Source organism: Aspergillus thermomutatus (assembly GCF_002237265.1).
Source record: "Aspergillus thermomutatus strain HMR AF 39 chromosome Unknown NODE_196, whole genome shotgun sequence".
NCBI lineage: Eukaryota > Fungi > Ascomycota > Eurotiomycetes > Eurotiales > Aspergillaceae > Aspergillus > Aspergillus thermomutatus.
Window position 1 is genome coordinate 5,022 of NW_020798245.1, and position 20,290 is coordinate 25,311.

Sequence of the window (20,290 nt, forward strand, 5' to 3'; positions counted from 1 at the left end):
CTACTCAACCAGGCTGCGATTAGCTCTTGCTATGGGTGCATGTGGTATGCATTCAGTAGGCTGAAAGGGGGCGCTGCTGCCGCGATGGCTCCCTGGATGGACCAATACGGAAATGACCAAGCCGCATCACAGGAGACATTAGATAGCATGTTCAGTCAGTTGGACCTCATGTTCCTGGACCAGGGCCGCAGTAAGAAGGCCTTACGGGAGCTGCGAACCCTACGTCAAGGTAACCGCCCATTCAGTGAGCTACTCGCGGACCTTAATCGACTGCTGATGGAAGCGGGAGGTTACTCCTGGTCAGACAATATAAAGAAGAACTACCTAGACGGTGCTCTGAGCTACAAGATAGAGGGAGCACTCGCCGGTGTTAAGAAAGAGGCAACCTTTGCGGAGTATTGTCGCCAAGTACAGCAGGTAGCTAGCTAAGTGGAAGCTCTGTGTACAAGAGGGCCCGCTCGCGGGAACTGGCGTGGAAGGGGTACGCCTGCCGTGAACCGAAGCCGTTCCGCTTATATTCCCGCGCCCCTAATGCCCCCAGCACCGACCGCTACGAACGCAGCTGACCCCATGGAATGGGAGCCGACCACCGCGACCCTGGCTCGCCAACGCCGCCGTGCGAAATGGGTTGACGAAGCCGAACGGACACGCCGTCGTGCGGAGGGTAGATGCCTACAATGCGGAGCCACGGGCCACATGATCAAGGGGTGCCCATACCTTGGTGCGGTTCCGCCGCCAGACCACCCTAACGCGAAGCAGCCGCGCGCATCATGAACTGTTGGTCTGATGCTTAAAGATGACGAACCAGCTAAGCGGGCTACGGTGCAAGCAGATGATGTGAGCGAGTCAGAAAACAACTTGCTCCTGTAAAGAGACTCTTATAGGGGCCAGTTAAACAGTTAATGTAACTGCTAAGCTGGCAACTATGTCTAGAAGAAGATGTACTTACAGGGTACTGACAGTTCTGATGAGCCGTCAAATTCGATGCCCCAGAGTTTAACATATCTGTGATAGTCAATAAGGAGCGCAATTATCAGGTCTTACTAGATACTGGGTGCACATCTTTCGCAGTTATGGCTGAAAGCTTTGCACAGAAGCTATAACTAGAGCAGCAGGATATTAAGCTAATCTAACTAGAGAACTATATAGGTGTGATAGGTAGTGTTATTACATCAATTACTACATTCTCCTTGGACATTAGGGGTAACTACCAGCCTGTTGTCTATGCCTATGTGGTACCTAAGCTGGGTGAAGGGACTGACTTGATATTAGGTACTCCTTGGATGAGGCATCAAGGAGTGAAGGTAGAACCTAACGGCCCCCGGCTATGCTTCGCAGACGGATCTACAGTGGAGCGAATAGAGAATGAGCTGAAATTAGCGGTCTGATGAATCAGCGCTCAGGGATTCGCGGTGTACAACCGCCAGAGACGAAAGAACAAAGCCATACAGATCTTTGCAGCTAGTCTTAAGGATATCAAGAAGGCCCTGCAGGTCAAGAAGCACACAGACCCCGCTACAAAGCTATCAGCGCACTATCATAAGTTCCTAGGAGTATTTGACCAGAAAAAGGCTGACGAACTACTGCTGCACCGTCCAGGTGTTGACCACCGGATTGAACTAATCAAGGGGGAAGACAGGAAGCCAATGGAACCCTCATGGGGCCCCTTGTATAGCATGTCACGGGGTGAACTATTAGTACTACAGAAGATGTTGACAGAGCTGCTAGAGAAGAACTTCATCCATATTAGTAGTTCTTCTGCTGCAGCACCGGTACTATTCACCTGTAAGCCTGGTGGCGGGTTACAATTTTGCGTCGACTACCGCGCGCTGAATGCGATTATGAAGAAAGATCAATACCCCCTTCCTCTGATTAACAAAACCCTAGAGCGTATATCTAAGGCAAAGTGGTTCACCAAGCTGGATGTGATCGCGGCGTTTCATAAGATTCGTATTGCACCCGGAGACAAGTGGTTAACAGCCTTCTGTACATGATTTAGTCTATATGAGTGGCTAGTAACACCCTTCGGTATGGCAAATGCGCTGAGTACCTTCCAATAGTATATTAACTGGACCCTCCAAGACTTCCTTGACGAATTCGCCTCCGCCTACATTGATGATGTACTTATCTTCACTGATGGGTTGCTAGCAGAGCATTATAGCCATATATAACAGGTGCTAGAATGGCTATAAGCTGCTGGGTTACAACTAGATATCAATAAGTGTGAGTTCGAGGTCAAAAGCACGAAGTATCTCAGGTTTATCATTAAAGCTGGTAAGGGTGTACGCATGGACCCTGACAATGTGAAAGCTATACTAGAATAGGAGACCCCTACATCAGTTTGTGGCGTGCGATCATTCCTTGGCTTTGCGAACTTCTACCGGCGCTTCATACAGAACTTCTCAGATATTATACGACCACTGACGGCGCTGACGCAGAAGGGGACCCCCTTTATATAGACTAAGGAGCACACTAGTCGGTTTGAATAGCTAAAGAAGATGTTCACGACTGCACTGATTCTCATGCAGTTTAACTACAATCAAGAGACAGTTGTTAAGACGGATGCTTCTAGCTGGGCTACTGGAGGGACCCTCTCACAGTATGATGACAACAGCATATTATGACCTTGTGCCTACTTCTTAAAGAAGAACTCACCTGCTGAATGTAACTATGAGATTCATAACAAGGAGCTGCTTGCAATCATCAACGCCCTTAAGGAATAGGAGTCAGAACTGATTAGCCTGCCGCAGTTTAAGCTCATCATGGACTACTGTAACTTAGAGTACTTTAAGACAGTTCATCAACTTAATGAGTGACAGATGAGATGGTCATACGTGCTGAGTTAGTTTAACTATGTGATGCACTACCGGCCTGGGAAGCTAGCAGCGCGCCCCAATACGCTGTTATAAAGAAAGCAAGATGTGCCACAAGACACTGAAGATGCCAGACTAAAGACCCGCGAACATTGCTTAATACCCCCAGAGGCCATTACAAGATGAGCCCGCGTGCGTATATTAGGCATCTGCAGGGTGGTTTCAGGGATAGATGGAATGAATGAATGAATGAATGAATGGATTATTCCTCCGGCTGTGCGCAGCCTAAGGCTGCATGTAACGTATTCCACAAGCGAGCCGCCACCACAAGCAAGCCGCCACTTCAGGGCGTTTTTGACCGCGTCAAAGATCTCACTTATTTCAACCACCAACCATGCCTCCAAAAGCGCGTCAAAATTCAAAAGAATTTAGCAGAACAGGAGGGAAGGATCCTATTAGCGATTTCTGCTATAAAAAACAAGCAAATTACCCAAATTGCTAAAGCTGCGCGTGTATATAATGTACCACGCTCAACTTTACGCGACCGACTTTGTGGCAGCAATTATCGCAAAGATACACGCGCCAACAGCCATAAAATGACCCAAAATGAAGAGGAATCGCTTGTACGATGGATTCTATCTTTAGATCAACGTGGAGCGCCTCCCCGACCATCCCATATACGAGAAATGGCCAATATTCTTCTTGCTGAGCGCGGTGCTACACCTATTCAATCAGTTGGAGAGAACTGGGTCTCTAACTTCATTAAACGACGTGATGAAGTAAATACCCGCTATTCTCGACGATATGATTATCGACGCGCTAAATGCGAAGACCCTAAAGCTATTAGGGAGTGGTTTGATTGCGTACAAATGACTATAATGCAGCATGGAATTGCAATGGAGGATATCTACAATTTTGACGAAACTGGCTTCGCTATGGGCCTAGTAGCTACTGCTCAAGTAGTTACTAGAGCTGATTACTATGGGAAAGGCTCTCTCGTACAGCCAGGCAATCGAGAATGGTTACTTCTATTGAATGTATCAACTCTACTGGATGGGCGCTTCCTCCATGCATTATCTTCAAAGGAAAGGTCCATATAGAGGGTTAGTATCAAGATCAGAAGCTCCCACGTGATTGGAGAATTGAAACTAGTCCTAATGGATGGACTACTGATGAGATAGGCCTTCGCTGGCTTAAAAATCTCTTTATTCCCGCTACTACTGGCCGTATAACTGGGAAATACCGTCTCCTAGTTCTTGATGGCCATGGCAGCCATCTCACGCCCCAATTCGATCAAATATGCAGTTAGAATCATATTATTCCTATCTGCATGCCAGCGCATTCTTCCCACAAGCTCCAGCCTTTAGATGTAGGCTGTTTTGCGCCTTTAAAAAAGGCGTACGGAAGCTTAGTGGAAAAGAAAATGCGCTTAGGAATCAATCATATTGATAAGCTTGATTTCCTAGAGGCCTTTCCAAAAGCTCGCGAGAGCGCTTTTAAAGCAGAAACTATTCAGAATAGCTTCGCAGGCGCTGGCCTAGTTCCATTTGATCCAGATAGGGTGCTCAGTCAGTTGAATATTCAACTAAAGACCCCTACACCACCACCTAGTCGCTCAACCAATTCAGCGCCTAAAACGCCCTATACTGCTAGGCAGCTAGAGAAGCAGGCATCTGCAGTAAAAAAGCTGCTTAGAGCGCGTACACAGAGCCCTTCATCTTCGCTAGAAACGCGATTAGACAAGCTTATTAAGGGTCATGAATTGCATCTTAATGAGCTTATTCTTGCACGCGAAGAAATACGCGAATTACGCGCTTCCAATGAGAAGCAGCTTCAAAAACGAAAGCGCTCTACTAGGCAGCTAGCTACTGCAGAGGGCTTTACTATTCAGGAAGGCCTAGAGCGATTCCAGCGTGAGAATGAGGTTCATGAAGCTCAGGATACTATCCCTATAGATCCAGCGCTTTCTGCAGTTGGATCACGCGTACGAGCGCCACCGCGCTGCAGTGACTGTCATAATCTAGGACATAGGCGATTGCAATGTCCTAATCGAGTTCCTAATTAGTTTTTATATAGAAATGCAATTGTTTGGTTGATAAAGGCCCTAAAATCTTGCCTGGAGGTGGAATCGGGAGCGGAGGTGGCGGCTCGCTTGTGGTGGCGGCTCGCTTGTGGTGGCGGCTCGCTTGTGGTGGCGGCTCGCTTATGGAATACGTTATATGGACGTTAAACTTGATTAATAATAATAATAATTAAGATGTTCTGTTGCTGCTATTATAGCGACCCCAGCTGAGGTTTTTATCACCACAGGGCTCTTAAACACTATTTTAAATATGCTGGAGGATTTAAAATAATGTTATAAAGCTTCTGGTAAATTTTTATCTAATTTAACTATGTTTTAAGCAAGTAAGTTGAGGTTCATGACTGGGTGGGCTAATAATTCTCATGTACAGGTGCTGATAATTAACCCTCACTGCAGCCCGCCAATAACGATCCCAACTTTACAACCATGATATAAAATCAACAAAAATATATAAAAATAAAAGAGAAGAAGTTTTAGAAACCTTAAGCTCCCTGCTATTGCTAGAGAAAAAAAGAATTTGCTATAAGGAGGTAAGTTAATGTTTAGGACTTTGGTGGGCTGATAATTCTCATGTACGGGGGCTGATAATTAACCCTCACCGCACCCCGCCAATAATGATCCTAACTTTACAACCACGATATAAAATCAACAAAAATAGATAAAAATAAAAGGGAAGAGTTTTAGAAACCTTAAGCTCCCTGCTATTACTAGAGAAAAAAAATCTGCTATATCGCCGGTGTGGGTGTTGACACTTACCATGATTTTCCCCTATAGCGTCGGCCTTGTGGATGAAGTTTCAGGAATTTGGCGACGTTTGCATTACTTGTATGGTGGAGGAATATATTCCCCCCCCCATTGAGCTTTGTTAACAATCCTCATCACTAACTCCCTTTCCTCGTTTGGCACGTTAATCCCACGAAAAGGCCGCAATGGAGAGGAGAATTTTCGCTATCTCCCTGAATATAGAGTGCTGATATGCAAGCCTTGCGGTCGTGCTATTCCAGCTGCGCACCTTCACAGTCATCTACAAGGCCACCGCAAAGAATGGCTAAGCCTTGACTCCGCTGCAGCAGTATCTCAGCTATAGAAACAGCTCCAGGAACACGATTTAGCTGATCTGTCTCAGGAACAGGTCCAGATTCCACCTTCCTCCGCGTCCGCCTTGCCAGATCTGCCAGTAGAGCAAGGGCTTGGATGCAGGCAATGCCCATTTGTGACTTGCTCCAAGAATTGGATGCAAAAACATGTCCGGACCCATCAGCCTACCCTACAACGGCAAGGGCGACCCTAGAAGTCTACCAGCTCTATTTCATTAGCACAGCGAAAGCCGGGTCCAAATCTCTAGGAAAATATATGTTGTCAGCGCTTCTTTGTCTCAGGTCCCTAAAGCCAGTATTTTCAGGTTATACCGCCTCTTAAACCGACAGCAGCCCCCAAAACCGATCTTATTCGCGATCAGGTTTATGAGCAGATCCGACAATTAGAGCAGGATGAGGAACAGCAAAATCAGATTATCACAACAGACCGTCACTACACTGCTATCAACCCCTGGTTAGAAAAAACCCAATGGCAGGATTATACCCAGGGCTATACCTTCTCGGAACTAGCTGCTCTTATATATATGCCTAATCCTGAGCAAGAACCTCTATTGCAGCTCTGGACCGAGAGCCTTGATACTATTCTTGATCAGGCTGTTCAGTCAATATCCACTCACCGTATCAATGCGTTCGATCAAGCTCAGATCAATAGCTTTGTTGATGATGCCTACCGGCGGCCAAGTCATCACCCAGTCTTCTATCATCTTCAGCCAGCAACTGAGAAGCGTTATCAACAGATTTAGAAGCGCCTCTTGTGACAGTCCAGATCTTGATCTCGACCCGTCACGTGATCCGTCACCTGTTAGCGAACCTATCTCCCACAATGTCTCGCACCGTCCCTACTTCTCTTTTCCTCCCTTCTCCATGCTAGAATTCTTGTATCTTAGCTGCCAGATAGTTGAATCCAAGATGTCTGTTTGAGCTTATTACACCTCTTCTGTTTTATCTACCGCACTACTCAGCCTGAGCAGTTAATTCAATTAGGCCACCACTTAACCAAAATATAGGCAGATCTGCTATTTCAAATGATGCAATTCAGTCAGCAGTTAGATAAATAAACCTCTTCAGCTATTTCTAATCCCCCTAATGCTCTTGGGCCACCACTTAAATCTGGCATTTAAGACACTTCAGAGAAACTAAATCAAACCTGTCTTCTCTTCTGTATTGCCCTTCTCGATCATATCCTCCAAAGGGATGTCTTTAAGAGTGTGGTAGTAGGATTCTTAGCAACCCTAGGAATTGATGAACAGAAGGAGACCTTTCGTGGTGCCTATATATATACACCAATCCTTTCGGGATTCATCAAGATTGGGCAGCTGCTGGTGATCCAGAGATCCGTCCTAGCTGTGGAGGAGGGGTCGGTAGATGAACCCTCTAGTATATTAAATAAGATGCGTCAATGATTTCTAATCCATGGATGCGCTACTCCTATAGTTAGGCCCTCCGGCTGCGCACCTATGGTAAAAAGATCAGGATCCGTCAGACACCGGTTCTTCCTGGACATGTGGATTAGTCTGATGATGGCAGCACGCTTAGCTATAGGGGCCAGTCCCTTTATATGGCAGATCTCCAGCGCTTTGTTCAATATCAGGTTGAGTTGCTGCAATCACAGTTAAACAACCTTCTTCTGCAGACTTCATCTTTATTACCGCTGACTATCCCTCAGTTCGACCTATCTCAAATCTATGATGATTATGCCAATCTAGCTGCGGGATGGAACTTTCTTCGACATTCACGGAACCAGACCTAGTTCGCAGGATACGAGCGATGGATTCTAGATTATATTATTCACGAACCACATCTCCAAGAACAGTTTCTGGAGACAAGCCAGGGAAGGGAATAATTTAGCTGGAAAAAAGCAACTGCCAGAGATTATCTCGTACAGATTAATTAGTTTTTAGAACGGCTGCTTATAGTTTGCCATCTAACCTCGGGCCATCCCACGCATGGCACGGAAATCCTTAGCCTGCGACATGTTAATACCGTGCATGGACGACATCGAGGTATCTTTGTGGAGAACGGGCTCATGGGGTTAGTGACGGCATATCACAAAGGATACCATATGACAGGCTCTACGTCTCTAATCCACCGATATCTTCCGGAGTGTGTCAGCCAGATCCTAGTCTATTATCTCTGGCTAGTCCAGCCATTCCAACGACAGCTGCGGGGCTTAGCATTTCAGGAGACCGCACTGATATCCCCTTTCCTTTGGCCTACTAGACGGCTCTCACGGCCCTCCCGGGGCCGTTGGCTATGGGACTCCGCACCCCCCCCCCCCATTCCGGCCACCGCATCGGGCCCGGACCGCGTCCCCAGCCGTCCGGGGGGGATGATCCAGGTATCATCCTGTCCGTCTCATTGCGCTGCATCCGACCGTGCCAGTCACCAACTCCTAATCCACCAGCGTGGCCGCGAAACCCGCGTGCACCCGTTGGGATTGGCTCGCCTAACTGGTTTTGCCAGGTGCACGGCTCCCCACAGAGGCCACACCACTTCTCCTACTAGATAATCCAGGTGGCCTGGGTCGCCTGCTTGACCTCTCCCTGCTTGGATTCCTGCTGGATTGCCCGCCCCGAACTTGGTACCCGCCGGTGTGCAGGATCCCGCGGGGATCGCGCCCCCCGCACCCAACTGGGACATCCACAGGATCCACCGGACCCACCAACGCCGCCGGCGACGTCCCACCCTGACCATTGCCAGCGGCTGCGGCCGGCTGCAACCCAACCAGTCACCACGCTGGATCTCCACAACGGCAGCTGCCGGCGATAGTAAGAGCTAATCCGCACGCATTGCCGCGGGCGCCCCTGGCCTATCAGCAGTGATGATCTGTTGACAGGTATAAATATCAACCTGGATTGCACAAAAGTCCCAGGCCCTGGTCCACTCTGGGATCAGGAGTCAATGGTGAAATCTACCAGTTAACACAGTAGGGATCCTAGCAAGGCCTAGCCGCACTTGAGGTCCCTTAATGGGGCCGACCAGGCCATGGACTGGATGACATGATCAAAATCGATCCTACTGGATCCTCTAATGAAACATAATATAACTAAGGCTAGGAAAAGGGGGAAAAAGCAATGCTTCCTGCTACTGACTTCCTACTCCCTCACCCTGAAAGGAAAAGGGGGCATGTATCCGTCCCCTGACTCTCTTTAAGTTGCTGGCAGGGCATGTATGGCCTTTATGCCCCCCCATCTTCTGTTCTGATCCTCCCATGTTACTCTTAGATCCATGACCACACATACCACCACTGCGATCGGATCGACCCCCTGTCCGCCATGACCGTGCCATTGCTGTATGACTACCTCCGTAACTACAATGCCATCATCTGCTGGGCGTGCGAGGTGGCGGTCTCCGGCCGCCTGGCGCAGCGACATCTTCGGAATGTGGCAAGTAAGTTAAAAGTTATTAGCTTTGACCTTTCGTTGTTTTGCCTCGCCCTGTTACAGGATTAAAAATCTCAAAATATTCTAGGTATTATCAAGTCAACGAGGGGGATTACTGCCAGCTCATTGCTCTCAACTTCACTATCACCGTTTCACTATTTGAAGCCATCAACCCGCAAATTAACGCGGGATGCTCAAACCTCACCCCTGGGCTATATTACTGCGTTCTTCCAACAGCAGACTGGAACCAGACTACGACCACGACCACGTCAAGCTATCAGACCGCACCGGCACCCACGCCCAGTGGGACTACCGCAAATTGCTACGAGGTAAGGTGATAACCTTAGAAATCCTTGGACTCGGACTCACTAACCTGGCCCCAGTGATATGTGGTACAATCGGGCGACTATTGCGCCAAGATCGAATCGGTGTATGGGATTACTATGGCGCAGTTGCAGCAGTGGAATCCCGATCTCAAGGATGACTGCTCGAACCTCCAGCTGGGTGATGCCTACTGCATACATGGAGATCCTGGCGGTACCACTCCTGGCAAGATGGCTGTCCGAGTTCGAGCATTTCCCACGTCGCCATAATCATACAAGGAATAGGGAGGAAATATGGTGGAAACAACCTTTCTTGAGGAACAAACGTTATTGATAGTACCTTGGCTTTTTCCATTGCTTGGAATACAATAACTGACAGCACATTTGGATGGTCAATACATTGTGCCGATTGAGATAGAAAGAAAAGATCAAGACAGAATTCTCGATGATTGACCTTTGACTCCTGTAGAAATGGATTACCTTTTATCTTATAAATTTCTATAAATATGTATTTCTAATGCTTGATTTATGTGCTGCTCCAGTGGTATTGCTTGATGTCTGCTAGAGTATATATTTCTCTTAACAGTATTGCTATATTATAAGGAGATAGGCTTGCTATATAATTTCATATAGCCCAGCAGTATCATTTTCCTTGGATGTTATAAGACTATTCAGATTGATAAATACCAAGTCAAGAGTAATATTCCATCTCCTGGGTTTATGGTTGGCTACACACCCTCGTTGGATCCTGTGCCATCATTATGACTGGGATTTCCCCCATTACTTCCTCCAAATTGGGTAATAAAGGGTCTCTGGTAACCTAAAAGTAGATAGGCTGCAGATATATTGAGGATCAATAACTCATTTTTCCGACAACAGCCGTCCCTGCTTTAAAGATGAATGAGATGAGGTCTAGTGAGTTAGAATATGAGATACACACGCAGCCCCCCCCCACAGGAGCTAAGATATTTCCTGGCTGAACTGTCTGAAGGTTGGACTCGCACTGCTCACCCTTCAAACTGACCAAGATGGCCACATTAGTGCCTTCCAACCCTCCTGGTCGCCTGACGGCCAATGGCTCGTCTTCGGCGTCGGCTCCTGGTTCCAGGATCGCGCACAGTACGGCGGATGGCTGGCACGCACCAGCGCGAACGCCACTTACGCCGAACTGCTAACTATTAGCAGTGCCGATCTCACCAGCAACTCCACGGCAATCAACTCCGGTTTCCCCAGTTTCTCGCACGACGGAAAGAAGGTCGTTTACCGCGTCTGGGGCGCGAAGTCGACTCAAGGCGACAAGCCAGCTCGGCCTGCGCATCCTGGACCTCGAAACTCGCAAGGTTACCGTCCTCACCACCGGATGGGACAACCTCCCCTTCTTCTCACCGGACGGCGAACGCATCGTCTTCACCCGCAAGACGAGCGCAACCAACTACGACGTCTGCACGATCCGGCCGGATGGAAGCGATCTGCGCGTGCTGACGAGCAGCGGCGCCAACGACGCTCATGCGGTGTGGTCGCATGATGGAAGGATCATGTACTCTACCGGCATGTATGGATTCCGGTATGAGTGTGCCTTGTACGACAATACATTCCAGCCATACGGCCAGATCATGATCATGGATGCGGATGGAAAGAATAAGCGCATGCTTACGGACTCGATGTGGGAGGATTCGATGCCGCTGTTTGTGCCCAATTTGGCTCTGCACCGGTAGTTGTATGGATCAGTACGATGATATTGTTGTGTGCCTGAATACAAGGAATTGATACCGAGAAATCCGATCCAATTGGAACTTCCGTGCGTGTCTGATGGAGTATATTTTCCGGCTGTTGCTTACCCTTACCCCTGTTGTGGGGGCCGAAAAGTGAGAAGACCCCCACATGAAGTCATAAGCCATGCCAGTGCAGACTCGATCGCCTTTAGGATGTAAGAAGCATTAAGAATGGCTTTAAATGTTTGTGTCAACCCAGAAGTTCAAGCCATTGTATCTGCTTTGACACAATGATCCCTAATTGATGGGTCATGCTGGCCATGAGCATGAGGAGGCATCTCGGGATAACCTCGGACGTGGGGGTTGGAGAAACCTGGAGTTGGGGGGTGTTGATACTCCGTAGAATCCAGGGCTACCTGTTGATCAATGCCTTAATCTCTGCATTCAAGCGGGTTCGGACAGAAATGCGACCGACTATGCCTGGCGCTGTGAAAACAGTATAAAAGGGGAGCCCCTGTCTTCAAGCGATGTTGTTACTTGAATCCCACCACATTGAACAAAATGCAGACTATAGTTTCATGGTTTGTTGTACTCCTGGGCGCTGCCGAGGCACAGCAGCTGTATATCACGACGACTGGGTATCCTGATCGCCCACAATGCACACAGCCAGCTACCTCCCCGGAGTACTACTTTCAGCCGTTCTCCTATACTCTGAATGAGACAGTTCGGTAAGTAGACAGATTGCCGATAGTAGATTAGAAGAGTAACTATGCTAATGATTACAGCTTTGCTACTTCTGTACCGAGGCCTACGACAACGCATACGTACGGGCCTCATTATGCTCATGCCGTGAAACATCTCAAACCCGTTCCAGCGACGACAACATGGGGCAATTGGCTGCCTGATCAGACCGTCATCACGGCGACTGATACCAGAGACCCCTATGGACAAGCCGCCTGGTCGATGCTGTGGCAGCAGGCCAGTATCGAGAACTATACAACGACCGGTCTGTACTCGACGACTGTCAGTCCCACCCCGGTGCCAAGCAGTGAACTGGTCCTGCCGCCCGCCGACTACTTTGGCCCGACGGACTGCTATAGCTTTCCTGATGACTTCGTCTTTGGAGTGGCGGGTAGTGCTGCGCAAGTCGAGGGTGCAGTGGGCTTGGAGGGCCGGAGTCCGACTATCCTGGAGAAACTAGTCAGCTCGAGTCAGCCAAAAGACTACGTGATGAACGAGAACTACTACTTGTACAAGCAGGATATCCAACGTCTGGCGGCCATGGGCGTCAAGTACTACAGCTTCTCCATTCCGTGGACGCGCATTCTACCCTTCGTTCTACCCGGGTCACCAGTAAACGAGCAAGGCATCAAGCATTACGATGACCTGATCAATACTGTTCTCGACGCCGGCATGCTGCCCATCGTAACACTCCTTCATTTCGACACTCCCTGGATGTTCGTCGCCGGCGGCAACTTCACAGCTAAACCCGACATTGGGTACGACAACGGAGGCTACCACAACGAGACATTTGTCGACGCCTTTGTCAACTACTCCAAAATCGTCCTCACACACTTTGCCGATCGAGTCCCAATCTGGATCACATTCAACGAGCCCCTCCTTTACTCGTTCAATTTCAACGGCGCCGATAACGTCGTGCGCGCGCACGCGCAAGTGTACCACTTCTACCACGACGTCCTAAAAGCAACCGGCAAGATGGGCATCAAGTTCAACGACAACTTTGGCGTACCTCGCGACCCCCGTAACGCCAGCGACGTCCAAGCCGCAAACCGCTTCCAGGAGATGCAGCTGGGGCTCTTCGCGAACCCAATCTTCCTCGGCAAGCAGTACCCGGATTCAATCCTGGACACCCTCCCCGGCGCCAAACCGCTCAGCGAGCAGGACCTGTCCTATATCGCGAATACGTCCGATTTCTTCGGCATCGACCCTTACACCGCGACGGTCGTCTCCGCAGCCCCAGAAGGGATTGAAGCCTGCGCCGCCAACGCCTCCAGCACGCTATTCCCGTACTGCGTGGTACAGGAAACGAAGACCAGATACGGCTGGAACATCGGCTACCGCTCCCAGAGCTACGTCTACATCACCCCTACCTACCTCCGGGAGTACCTCAACTATCTCTGGAATACATTCCGCAGCCCGGTCTTCGTGTCGGAGTTTGGGTTCCCTGTTTTTGCAGAAGCGGAGAAGACGGATCTTTCGGATCAGCTATTTGATACCCCGCGGAGTATCTACTACCTTTCGTTCATGTCGGAGATTCTCAACGCGATCCATGAAGACGGGGTGCGCGTTATGGGGGCGTTGGCGTGGTCGTGGGCGGACAATTGGGAGTTTGGGGACTATAAACAGCAGTTTGGGCTGCAGGTGGTTAATCGGACGACGCAGGAGCGGTATTACAAGAAGAGTTTCTTTGATTTGGTGGATTTTGTGTCGTCGAGGATGTCAAAGTGAGTCTCGTCTTAGGGTATAAGAAGCAAGAGTGTCAGCCTCTCTTGACCTTTCCCCTGACGGGAGTGGGCGCATATCCCCCTGGGCATAGTCGGTTTATTTAGTATTAGTCGGTTTGTTACTTAAGTTGACAAAGAAAAGTAAAGTTCCCAGATATATTTCAAGTAACTGTCAACAGCTCTTAACCCATCGCTCAATATCATCCACAACAGCCAGATCCACACTTCCTCCAATATCATACTCGGCCGGAGTACATCTCCCCGCTCCCGGTACAAACAAGTGATTTAAACTCTCGTACAGCCTAAAGTGTACATTCTGGCTATCCTAGAACTTTGCATAGAACGCCGCACAGTCCTCGTTGACAGTAACCTGATAATCCCGTGCACCCTGCAGGACCAAGACAGGGCATTCGGATCTCTGCAGGGACCGAATTGGATCGAAGTGACGGTATTTGACCAATATGCCGGACCGAGACCAACCGGTAGTTGGCTGGCTGGCGTTGATGGGGTCATCGTCGGACCATCTGCAAGCTCCGCTTGCTTTTTCAGCGTCTCAATCATATTAATATTACTTGGTTCATCGCCTGAGGGCAGCCCATCAGACTCGTCAAGACTCTTGAAATACCGCAGTTGTCGAATAGCACACCGGTATATCGGTTGCGCGGGACACGCCATAAGGACACAGCCTGCTACTGAGGGCCCAGGCTCAGCCACCGCAAGGCGAGCAGCGATCAACCCACCCAAACTATGGCCCAGGAGGAATATCCTGTCGTGGTCGATATTAGGGTGTTGACTGACCTTGCGTATGGTATGCCTGGCATGATAGACGTATTCATCTGTAAGCGTGGTTGTTGTGTTGCGGGTGAGGAATCTCCCAGCAATGGTGAACGCAAACTTGTCGAACCGACAGGATGCAATACCCCGATTGGCGAGACCAAGAGCTATGTCCTTGAATGGTTTCAGGGCGCCAATGGTAGAGTCTTTGTCGATGGGGCCGGAGCCGCCGATGAATATGATACAGGGGTATTTCTGGCAGGTCTCGACGGACGCTGGCAGGGTTAGTTCCGCTGCCACTCTGTACAGTCCGCTGCCGAGCGTGAGAGGAATTCAAGTGACACCCTCAGCTGCATACGGTGGTGGCTGCCAGGGTGCGCCCATGCCTGCCGCTTGCAATGTGAGGATTCGACTGCCAGAAACTCTTTCCCACCATAGAAATTCAAAATGGATTCTATCCTTGAAGAATGGTATCATTCCGCTGGTTTCACAGATGCTCAGCAGCAAGCAATTGCTGAAGCCCGGCAGCGCTTCCACACTGCTAATGGCCCGACCATGAAACACATCATCGACAGAATTGCGGTCGCAATAACTCAGACTTTCACTGACAGCGATGCAATGGTCGAACGATGGCCCTCACATATCCGGAAGCTCATGAACCAGTTCTCGAGATCTGCTGCCCAGCCCGCCAAGGAATTCGAGTCATGCGCACGACCGCGGGATCTGGAGAAGCGGAAGCAGGCCATCTCTGTATGGACATCGTTGCTGACGTTTCTTGTCTTTAACAGGAGGCCCTATGGTGCGGACGGTGCCCTAGAGTCTATGGGATTGAACCTCCCTTGGACTCTCAAAGATGACATCGACACCATTCGGTACTACGCCAAGTCAGGACAGTCCTTGAAAGTTCTCGGTGAGATGGCCAGTGCATTCTTCGTGAAGGTGATCAAGGACGCTACGGCCACGCCTCATACCAACCCCTTAGCCTGGTGGTTGGCTGTTTTGATCCAGACTGAAGTACTGGGTGACCAACCCCGCTGGAAGGTGGCAGGCGTACAGGGCACGCTGTCATTCTCTCAGAAGCTGGAAGCCACTGATCATTATGCTCGAGTTTTAGTCTTGGACGACGCCATCTATCGAGGCGACCTAAGCCAATCCAGAAAGAAAATCTACAAGATACCCTGAATCATGTCTCTATCAGTTGGATTGATCAAGATGCCGAGCGCCCTGCAGTCGACATTCGCCAGGCCTTCCTAGAAAGCTTCTCGCAAAAATGGAGGATCTATACCGAATATCTGCGCCCAATCTTTGCAGAATGGTTGACGGGCCAAAGTACAGGTCCCATGTCAACGGTCATATTCTTCCTCCACGGAAAGCTGGAAACCCCTTCGTATAAAAAGGTGCACAAGGTCATGATGGAGATTTACGAAGAATTTTCCGCCAGTCCGATGAGGGCAGCCTGTTATCCAGCTGAGGTGGGAATGAAGGACACTATCGAGCAAGCGAACAGTGAGGTTCGGAGGTGCATCCATGATGAACTGGGGCCGAAAAATGCGTCCCTCAAATGGGATGAAGTGTACGACACAATCGGCATGATCCGCATTCGAGCCATCTACCGAGATGAGGCCAATGATGCAAGGGCCGTTGCGTGGGTTGAGGAAGGAGACAGTCTGATTGAAGACATGTAACTTTCATAGAGGCTAGCAGAGCCACATCCTTGAAATACATTGATCTTCGTCTCATTGATGGCAAAAATTTCATCTCGACGAGTCATGCGCCTGTTGAATCAGGGGTGGCTCTTTTTGATAGATTGACGGACGCTTGGCATGTCCGTTCCGCTGTTTGGAGATTGTTTCGTCCATGAATGGTCGAGCTGCCTAGAGTCGGCCCTCGGACCCAATAGTTGGCGCTCCGTTCTCACATACAGAGGAACGGTTCCATTCGCGGAGAATAATCCTGAAGAATGACCATGGAGGGAACAATGTGGAGGAAATGTCTTACTGTCTGACCAGAGCTATGTACCCCTGATTCTTGGCGTCTGTCTTCCGGGCATATATAGTTGTCCCCGGAACCCATGTTGAATGCCTTCACTGTCCCTTCGATAGCTATTGACTAGCTAGTCCTTTCTCCAACCAACCTCTCGTTATCTCTATATTGTGTCTGTCTATATATAATGAAGGCTACTTTCTACTCGCCGCAGTCCAGCTGCTGGCCAGCTGCGTCTGCGCTCTCCCGATGCAGGACAGCCAGATCCCAGGAGATCTCGACGCCCCTAATGCAACCGCATGGGCCGAGATTGAGAAGCGCCAGAGGACTTCGACCTGGAATCCCCCAGCCAAGCTTGTCAAACCTCTTAATGAGGTACACAGCCATTCCGTTCTCCAGCCCTCAGAAGCCCACTCATCTAAACCTCTGCACACATAGGTCTGGGAGCACCAAATGTCGACATACAGCAACCCTATGGGATTTAAGAACTTGGGTTTCGACCATGTCATGGCAGCCCGCGGTAAAATCAACTACTGCGTGCGCTGGGACTCGAGCAAGAAGGTGACCGCCGCACAACGCAAGCAGATCGCCGCTGCGGTGAGCCCGGCTTCAATAAGTGGATCGCTGGGCTCGCGGGTTTCGACGGCTGGCCGTATAACACCGTCGAGGTGAAGGTCGTCGGATACGCCGTGCGCGATCGGTCGCTCCTGGAAGGCGACACATCAGGGCTGGACATCTACACCAATAGGGATGAAGGCGGGGTTCCCGAGTGCGATCCGGCGTGTGGACGGTTCTTCCACCAGGATAATGACTATAGTCGTTGTAGGGGCGGTGCGGCTCGTCACTATGGTATGTGTCCGTCCCCTGCTCAAGACTACTGTGGCTAACGATTATAGACGAGAGCTTATGGCTCACGGATGGTTTTCAGGGCGGCGCGGGCGGGGACTGGGGCCAGCGCGTGGGCCAGGAGTATTTCATGCAGAATGTCAATTCGGAGAATATCCACATCTACCTGCATGAGCTTGGACATACCTTTGGCTTGGATGGTCAGTTATTCCTCGTTTCCTTGTTTCCCATGGATGAGTTTGTGCTGACATTGAAAGATAAGTTTTCTACAACTGGACTCCCACAGGCGTAACGAACTTCATCATGCGGGCAGGGAGTGCGACACAGGTTACTGAGTTTGATATCTGGATGCTCCGTGACTGGTGGCGCCATCTGAAGAGCAGGTACAATTTGTAGGTGCTTGGGATAATTGAATGGGTGCATCGATAGCATCTTCTTATGAATGTCCGGATTAGGGTTCAGAAATTGCTGTGCTGGATTTGCTTAAGATTTTGCACCTGTGTATAACTGAATTGTGTTACTGCAAGTTCTTTTATATTTCCTATAAGAGTACCACTGAACAGTTTTCTCGAATTCCCACCATGGTCCTATGGTCCTCGCCCGAAGAGCATCACCAACAGAGTTCAAACACCCACACAAACATAATAGCCCTCCCACAGCGATGCACAACTGGTCCCTACGTCCGGATTCCAGGTGCTAAAGTTAGCCGCCGAAATGGAATATGCCTGCTCAATAGACCAGCAACTGTCCCCACTCTGGACAAGATAGTACGAAGTGCAGGTGCTAATGATGCCTGGCATGGGCCGGGCGGTTGTAGTGGCCACACAGTAGTAATAACCAACCCAGAGGCCAGAGCAGTCCGATCCAACGGCCGGATTCCAGTCTATGAACTCAGTCTCGTTCAGATAGGGATATTTCTGTGTCACAATGGACCAGCAGCTGTCGCCTGATACTGCTTGGTAGTATGTTACGCAGTCGGCGGTGATCCCTGATTGTGTCGGCGAGGGACCTGTAGCTGTGGAAGTGGTAGTTGAAGCAGTTGTGGTAGTAGTGGTAGATATGGCAGCAGATGTCGTAGGTATTGCTGTGCTGGTCGTGTTCGATCCTATTATTGGTAAATCTGTTTAGAATCGACAGCTGAAACCGACACCCACTATAGTACGTACCTGAAACACCAACACAGACATAGTAACCAGCCTGCATGGTATTGCAGTTGGATCCTACAGCGGGATTCCAAGCATAAAACTCAGCCATAGTAATATCATATTCAGAGAGGATGGCGGAGCAATCATCGCCCGCGGCCACGAGATAGTATGCATCACCTGTCCGTGTCAAACCAGATGCCTGCGCACAATTACAGGGATATCAGGTCACTTACAGTTTGCTGTGATGCCGGTCTGCTGGGGCTCGTAGGGCGAAGAAGAGGTAGTTGTAGAAGCGGAAGCTCCAGCCACGCCAATACAGACATAGTAGCCTGGCTGGAGCCCTGAGCAGCCGGTGGTGATCGAACTGGATTTTAGAACAGTTAGCAGTGGCTCTCTAATTCACCTGTACCTCTTTGCCGAGGCAACAAACACCTACGGGTTCCAAGTGTAGAATTCAGTCAGGGTGAAGTTCCCATAAATATCCTGGATGCTGTAGCAAGTGTTCCCACTCTGGACATAGTAGTACACATCACAGGTTGGGATCAATCCGCTTTGAGTCGGTGAAGGTATGCCTCCCGAGTAGGTGGGAGTAGTCGGTGATGCACTCGCGACTGTGGTCGTAGCCGTGGCCGTGATTGTCGCAACAGCCGTCGTGCTATTTGTTAAATCACCCACTTCAGTGAAAGTTATCTTTTGTATGCTTGTGTCGGTGGCAGTAGATCCAGTCGCGGCAGCGGTGGTTGTCACCGCGGGGCCCGCAACACAGTAACTCCAACCTTCAATCAACACGCAGTAACTCTCAAGAAGCGAAGGGTTCTAGACAATTTGGCAAGTTAACGTCCGCCAGCTAGATCTTCGAAATGTGAGTTGATCAAGCAACACACCCATGCTTTTAACTCTGCGAATGTCACATCAAAGTAGGCCTCAAGGCCCGCACAAGTGTCGGAAGAGGATATGTCGTTCGCCCAGTATTCACAATCACTGGTCACGTCAGGATCAGTCGTCCCGGTGGCGGAATCCCCGTTCAGCCACTTTTTTCGGAGGCTGCTTGATGCTCCCGCTCTCGCGAGGAGACTGGCAAGGAGGAAGGTGGATGGCTTCATTCTGCGTTGCGAGATCGAAGGGTATTTTCACCCTCAAATGGGGTGGCTCTAATGACAAAAGTGAGGAGCGAGTGATTGCGAGAAATGCACATGTCTGGAGCATCGGCCGTATATCTTGTGGTAAGCCCTGTCCCTTTCCATCCTGCGGACTTTCCGGCTAATCTCCCTCTAGAATGGAATGTCTGTCCGAGCAGCTGATACTCAGGTTCCTCTATGAAGGCTAGCTGTATTTCGCGTCAGCAATCGGACATACGGAAATTGCTTCTGAATTCGTCCGTTCTGATGGTGGTAATTTTGTGCAACTAACTCGTTTGTATGGTGTGATTTGAGCAGTGTCCCTTTAGGTAATGGGGGTTGGGCCTGGCTACCTAGTGCGGTACGTGGCTAGGCCGCTAGGGCAGGTTTCTTAACTAACTACCTTACCTTAGCTATTTATGGCCAGCCAACAAGCTTAAGCTTAGAGGGGAAGGAAGTGGAAGGAAGTGGTAAGTGGGCCTCAGAGACTCGGAGTACTCTATATCATGTATAACTTTAATCTGTCACTTGTTATCCCCTAGTAATGG

At 49.6% G+C, this 20,290-nt stretch overlaps 7 protein-coding genes across 7 annotated transcripts; 5 read left to right on the forward strand and 2 right to left on the reverse strand.

The window, feature by feature from the left end:
* Positions 1 to 8,246: 8,246 nt before the first annotated feature.
* On the forward strand, positions 8,247 to 8,762 carry CDV56_102158 (uncharacterized protein; the record flags this gene model as incomplete). The annotated part of the gene is made up of 2 exons (XM_026755777.1): positions 8,247 to 8,456; positions 8,508 to 8,762. 2 exons carry the CDS (start codon positions 8,247 to 8,249, stop codon positions 8,760 to 8,762), a joined length of 465 nt encoding a protein of 154 aa, XP_026611948.1.
* Positions 8,763 to 9,268: 506 nt separating this feature from the next.
* Positions 9,269 to 11,414, forward strand: CDV56_102294 (uncharacterized protein; the record flags this gene model as incomplete). Its single annotated transcript, XM_026755913.1, has 5 exons — positions 9,269 to 9,383; positions 9,440 to 9,705; positions 9,796 to 9,942; positions 10,691 to 10,954; positions 11,004 to 11,414. 5 exons carry the CDS (start codon positions 9,269 to 9,271, stop codon positions 11,412 to 11,414), a joined length of 1,203 nt encoding a protein of 400 aa, XP_026611949.1.
* Positions 11,415 to 11,972: 558 nt separating this feature from the next.
* Positions 11,973 to 13,880, forward strand: CDV56_102640 (glycoside hydrolase family 1 protein; the record flags this gene model as incomplete). Its single annotated transcript, XM_026756259.1, has 2 exons — positions 11,973 to 12,139; positions 12,197 to 13,880. 2 exons carry the CDS (start codon positions 11,973 to 11,975, stop codon positions 13,878 to 13,880), a joined length of 1,851 nt encoding a protein of 616 aa, XP_026611950.1.
* A 321-nt stretch (positions 13,881 to 14,201) lies between these two features.
* CDV56_102928 (alpha/beta hydrolase) lies at positions 14,202 to 15,034 on the reverse strand (the record flags this gene model as incomplete). The annotated part of the gene is made up of 3 exons (XM_026756547.1): positions 14,202 to 14,294; positions 14,357 to 14,951; positions 15,009 to 15,034. 3 exons carry the CDS (start codon positions 15,032 to 15,034, stop codon positions 14,202 to 14,204), a joined length of 714 nt encoding a protein of 237 aa, XP_026611951.1.
* Positions 15,035 to 15,097: 63 nt separating this feature from the next.
* On the forward strand, positions 15,098 to 16,335 carry CDV56_103031 (uncharacterized protein; the record flags this gene model as incomplete). Its single annotated transcript, XM_026756650.1, has 2 exons — positions 15,098 to 15,714; positions 15,765 to 16,335. 2 exons carry the CDS (start codon positions 15,098 to 15,100, stop codon positions 16,333 to 16,335), a joined length of 1,188 nt encoding a protein of 395 aa, XP_026611952.1.
* Positions 16,336 to 16,882: 547 nt separating this feature from the next.
* Positions 16,883 to 17,875, forward strand: CDV56_103241 (uncharacterized protein; the record flags this gene model as incomplete). Its single annotated transcript, XM_026756860.1, has 5 exons — positions 16,883 to 17,008; positions 17,072 to 17,230; positions 17,302 to 17,482; positions 17,530 to 17,679; positions 17,742 to 17,875. The coding sequence occupies 5 exons, from the start codon at positions 16,883 to 16,885 to the stop codon at positions 17,873 to 17,875; spliced, it is 750 nt and encodes a 249-aa protein (XP_026611953.1).
* Positions 17,876 to 18,102: 227 nt separating this feature from the next.
* On the reverse strand, positions 18,103 to 19,727 carry CDV56_103371 (putative LysM domain protein; the record flags this gene model as incomplete). Its single annotated transcript, XM_026756990.1, has 5 exons — positions 18,103 to 18,494; positions 18,646 to 18,801; positions 18,858 to 18,988; positions 19,061 to 19,440; positions 19,509 to 19,727. The coding sequence occupies 5 exons, from the start codon at positions 19,725 to 19,727 to the stop codon at positions 18,103 to 18,105; spliced, it is 1,278 nt and encodes a 425-aa protein (XP_026611954.1).
* Positions 19,728 to 20,290: the final 563 nt, after the last annotated feature.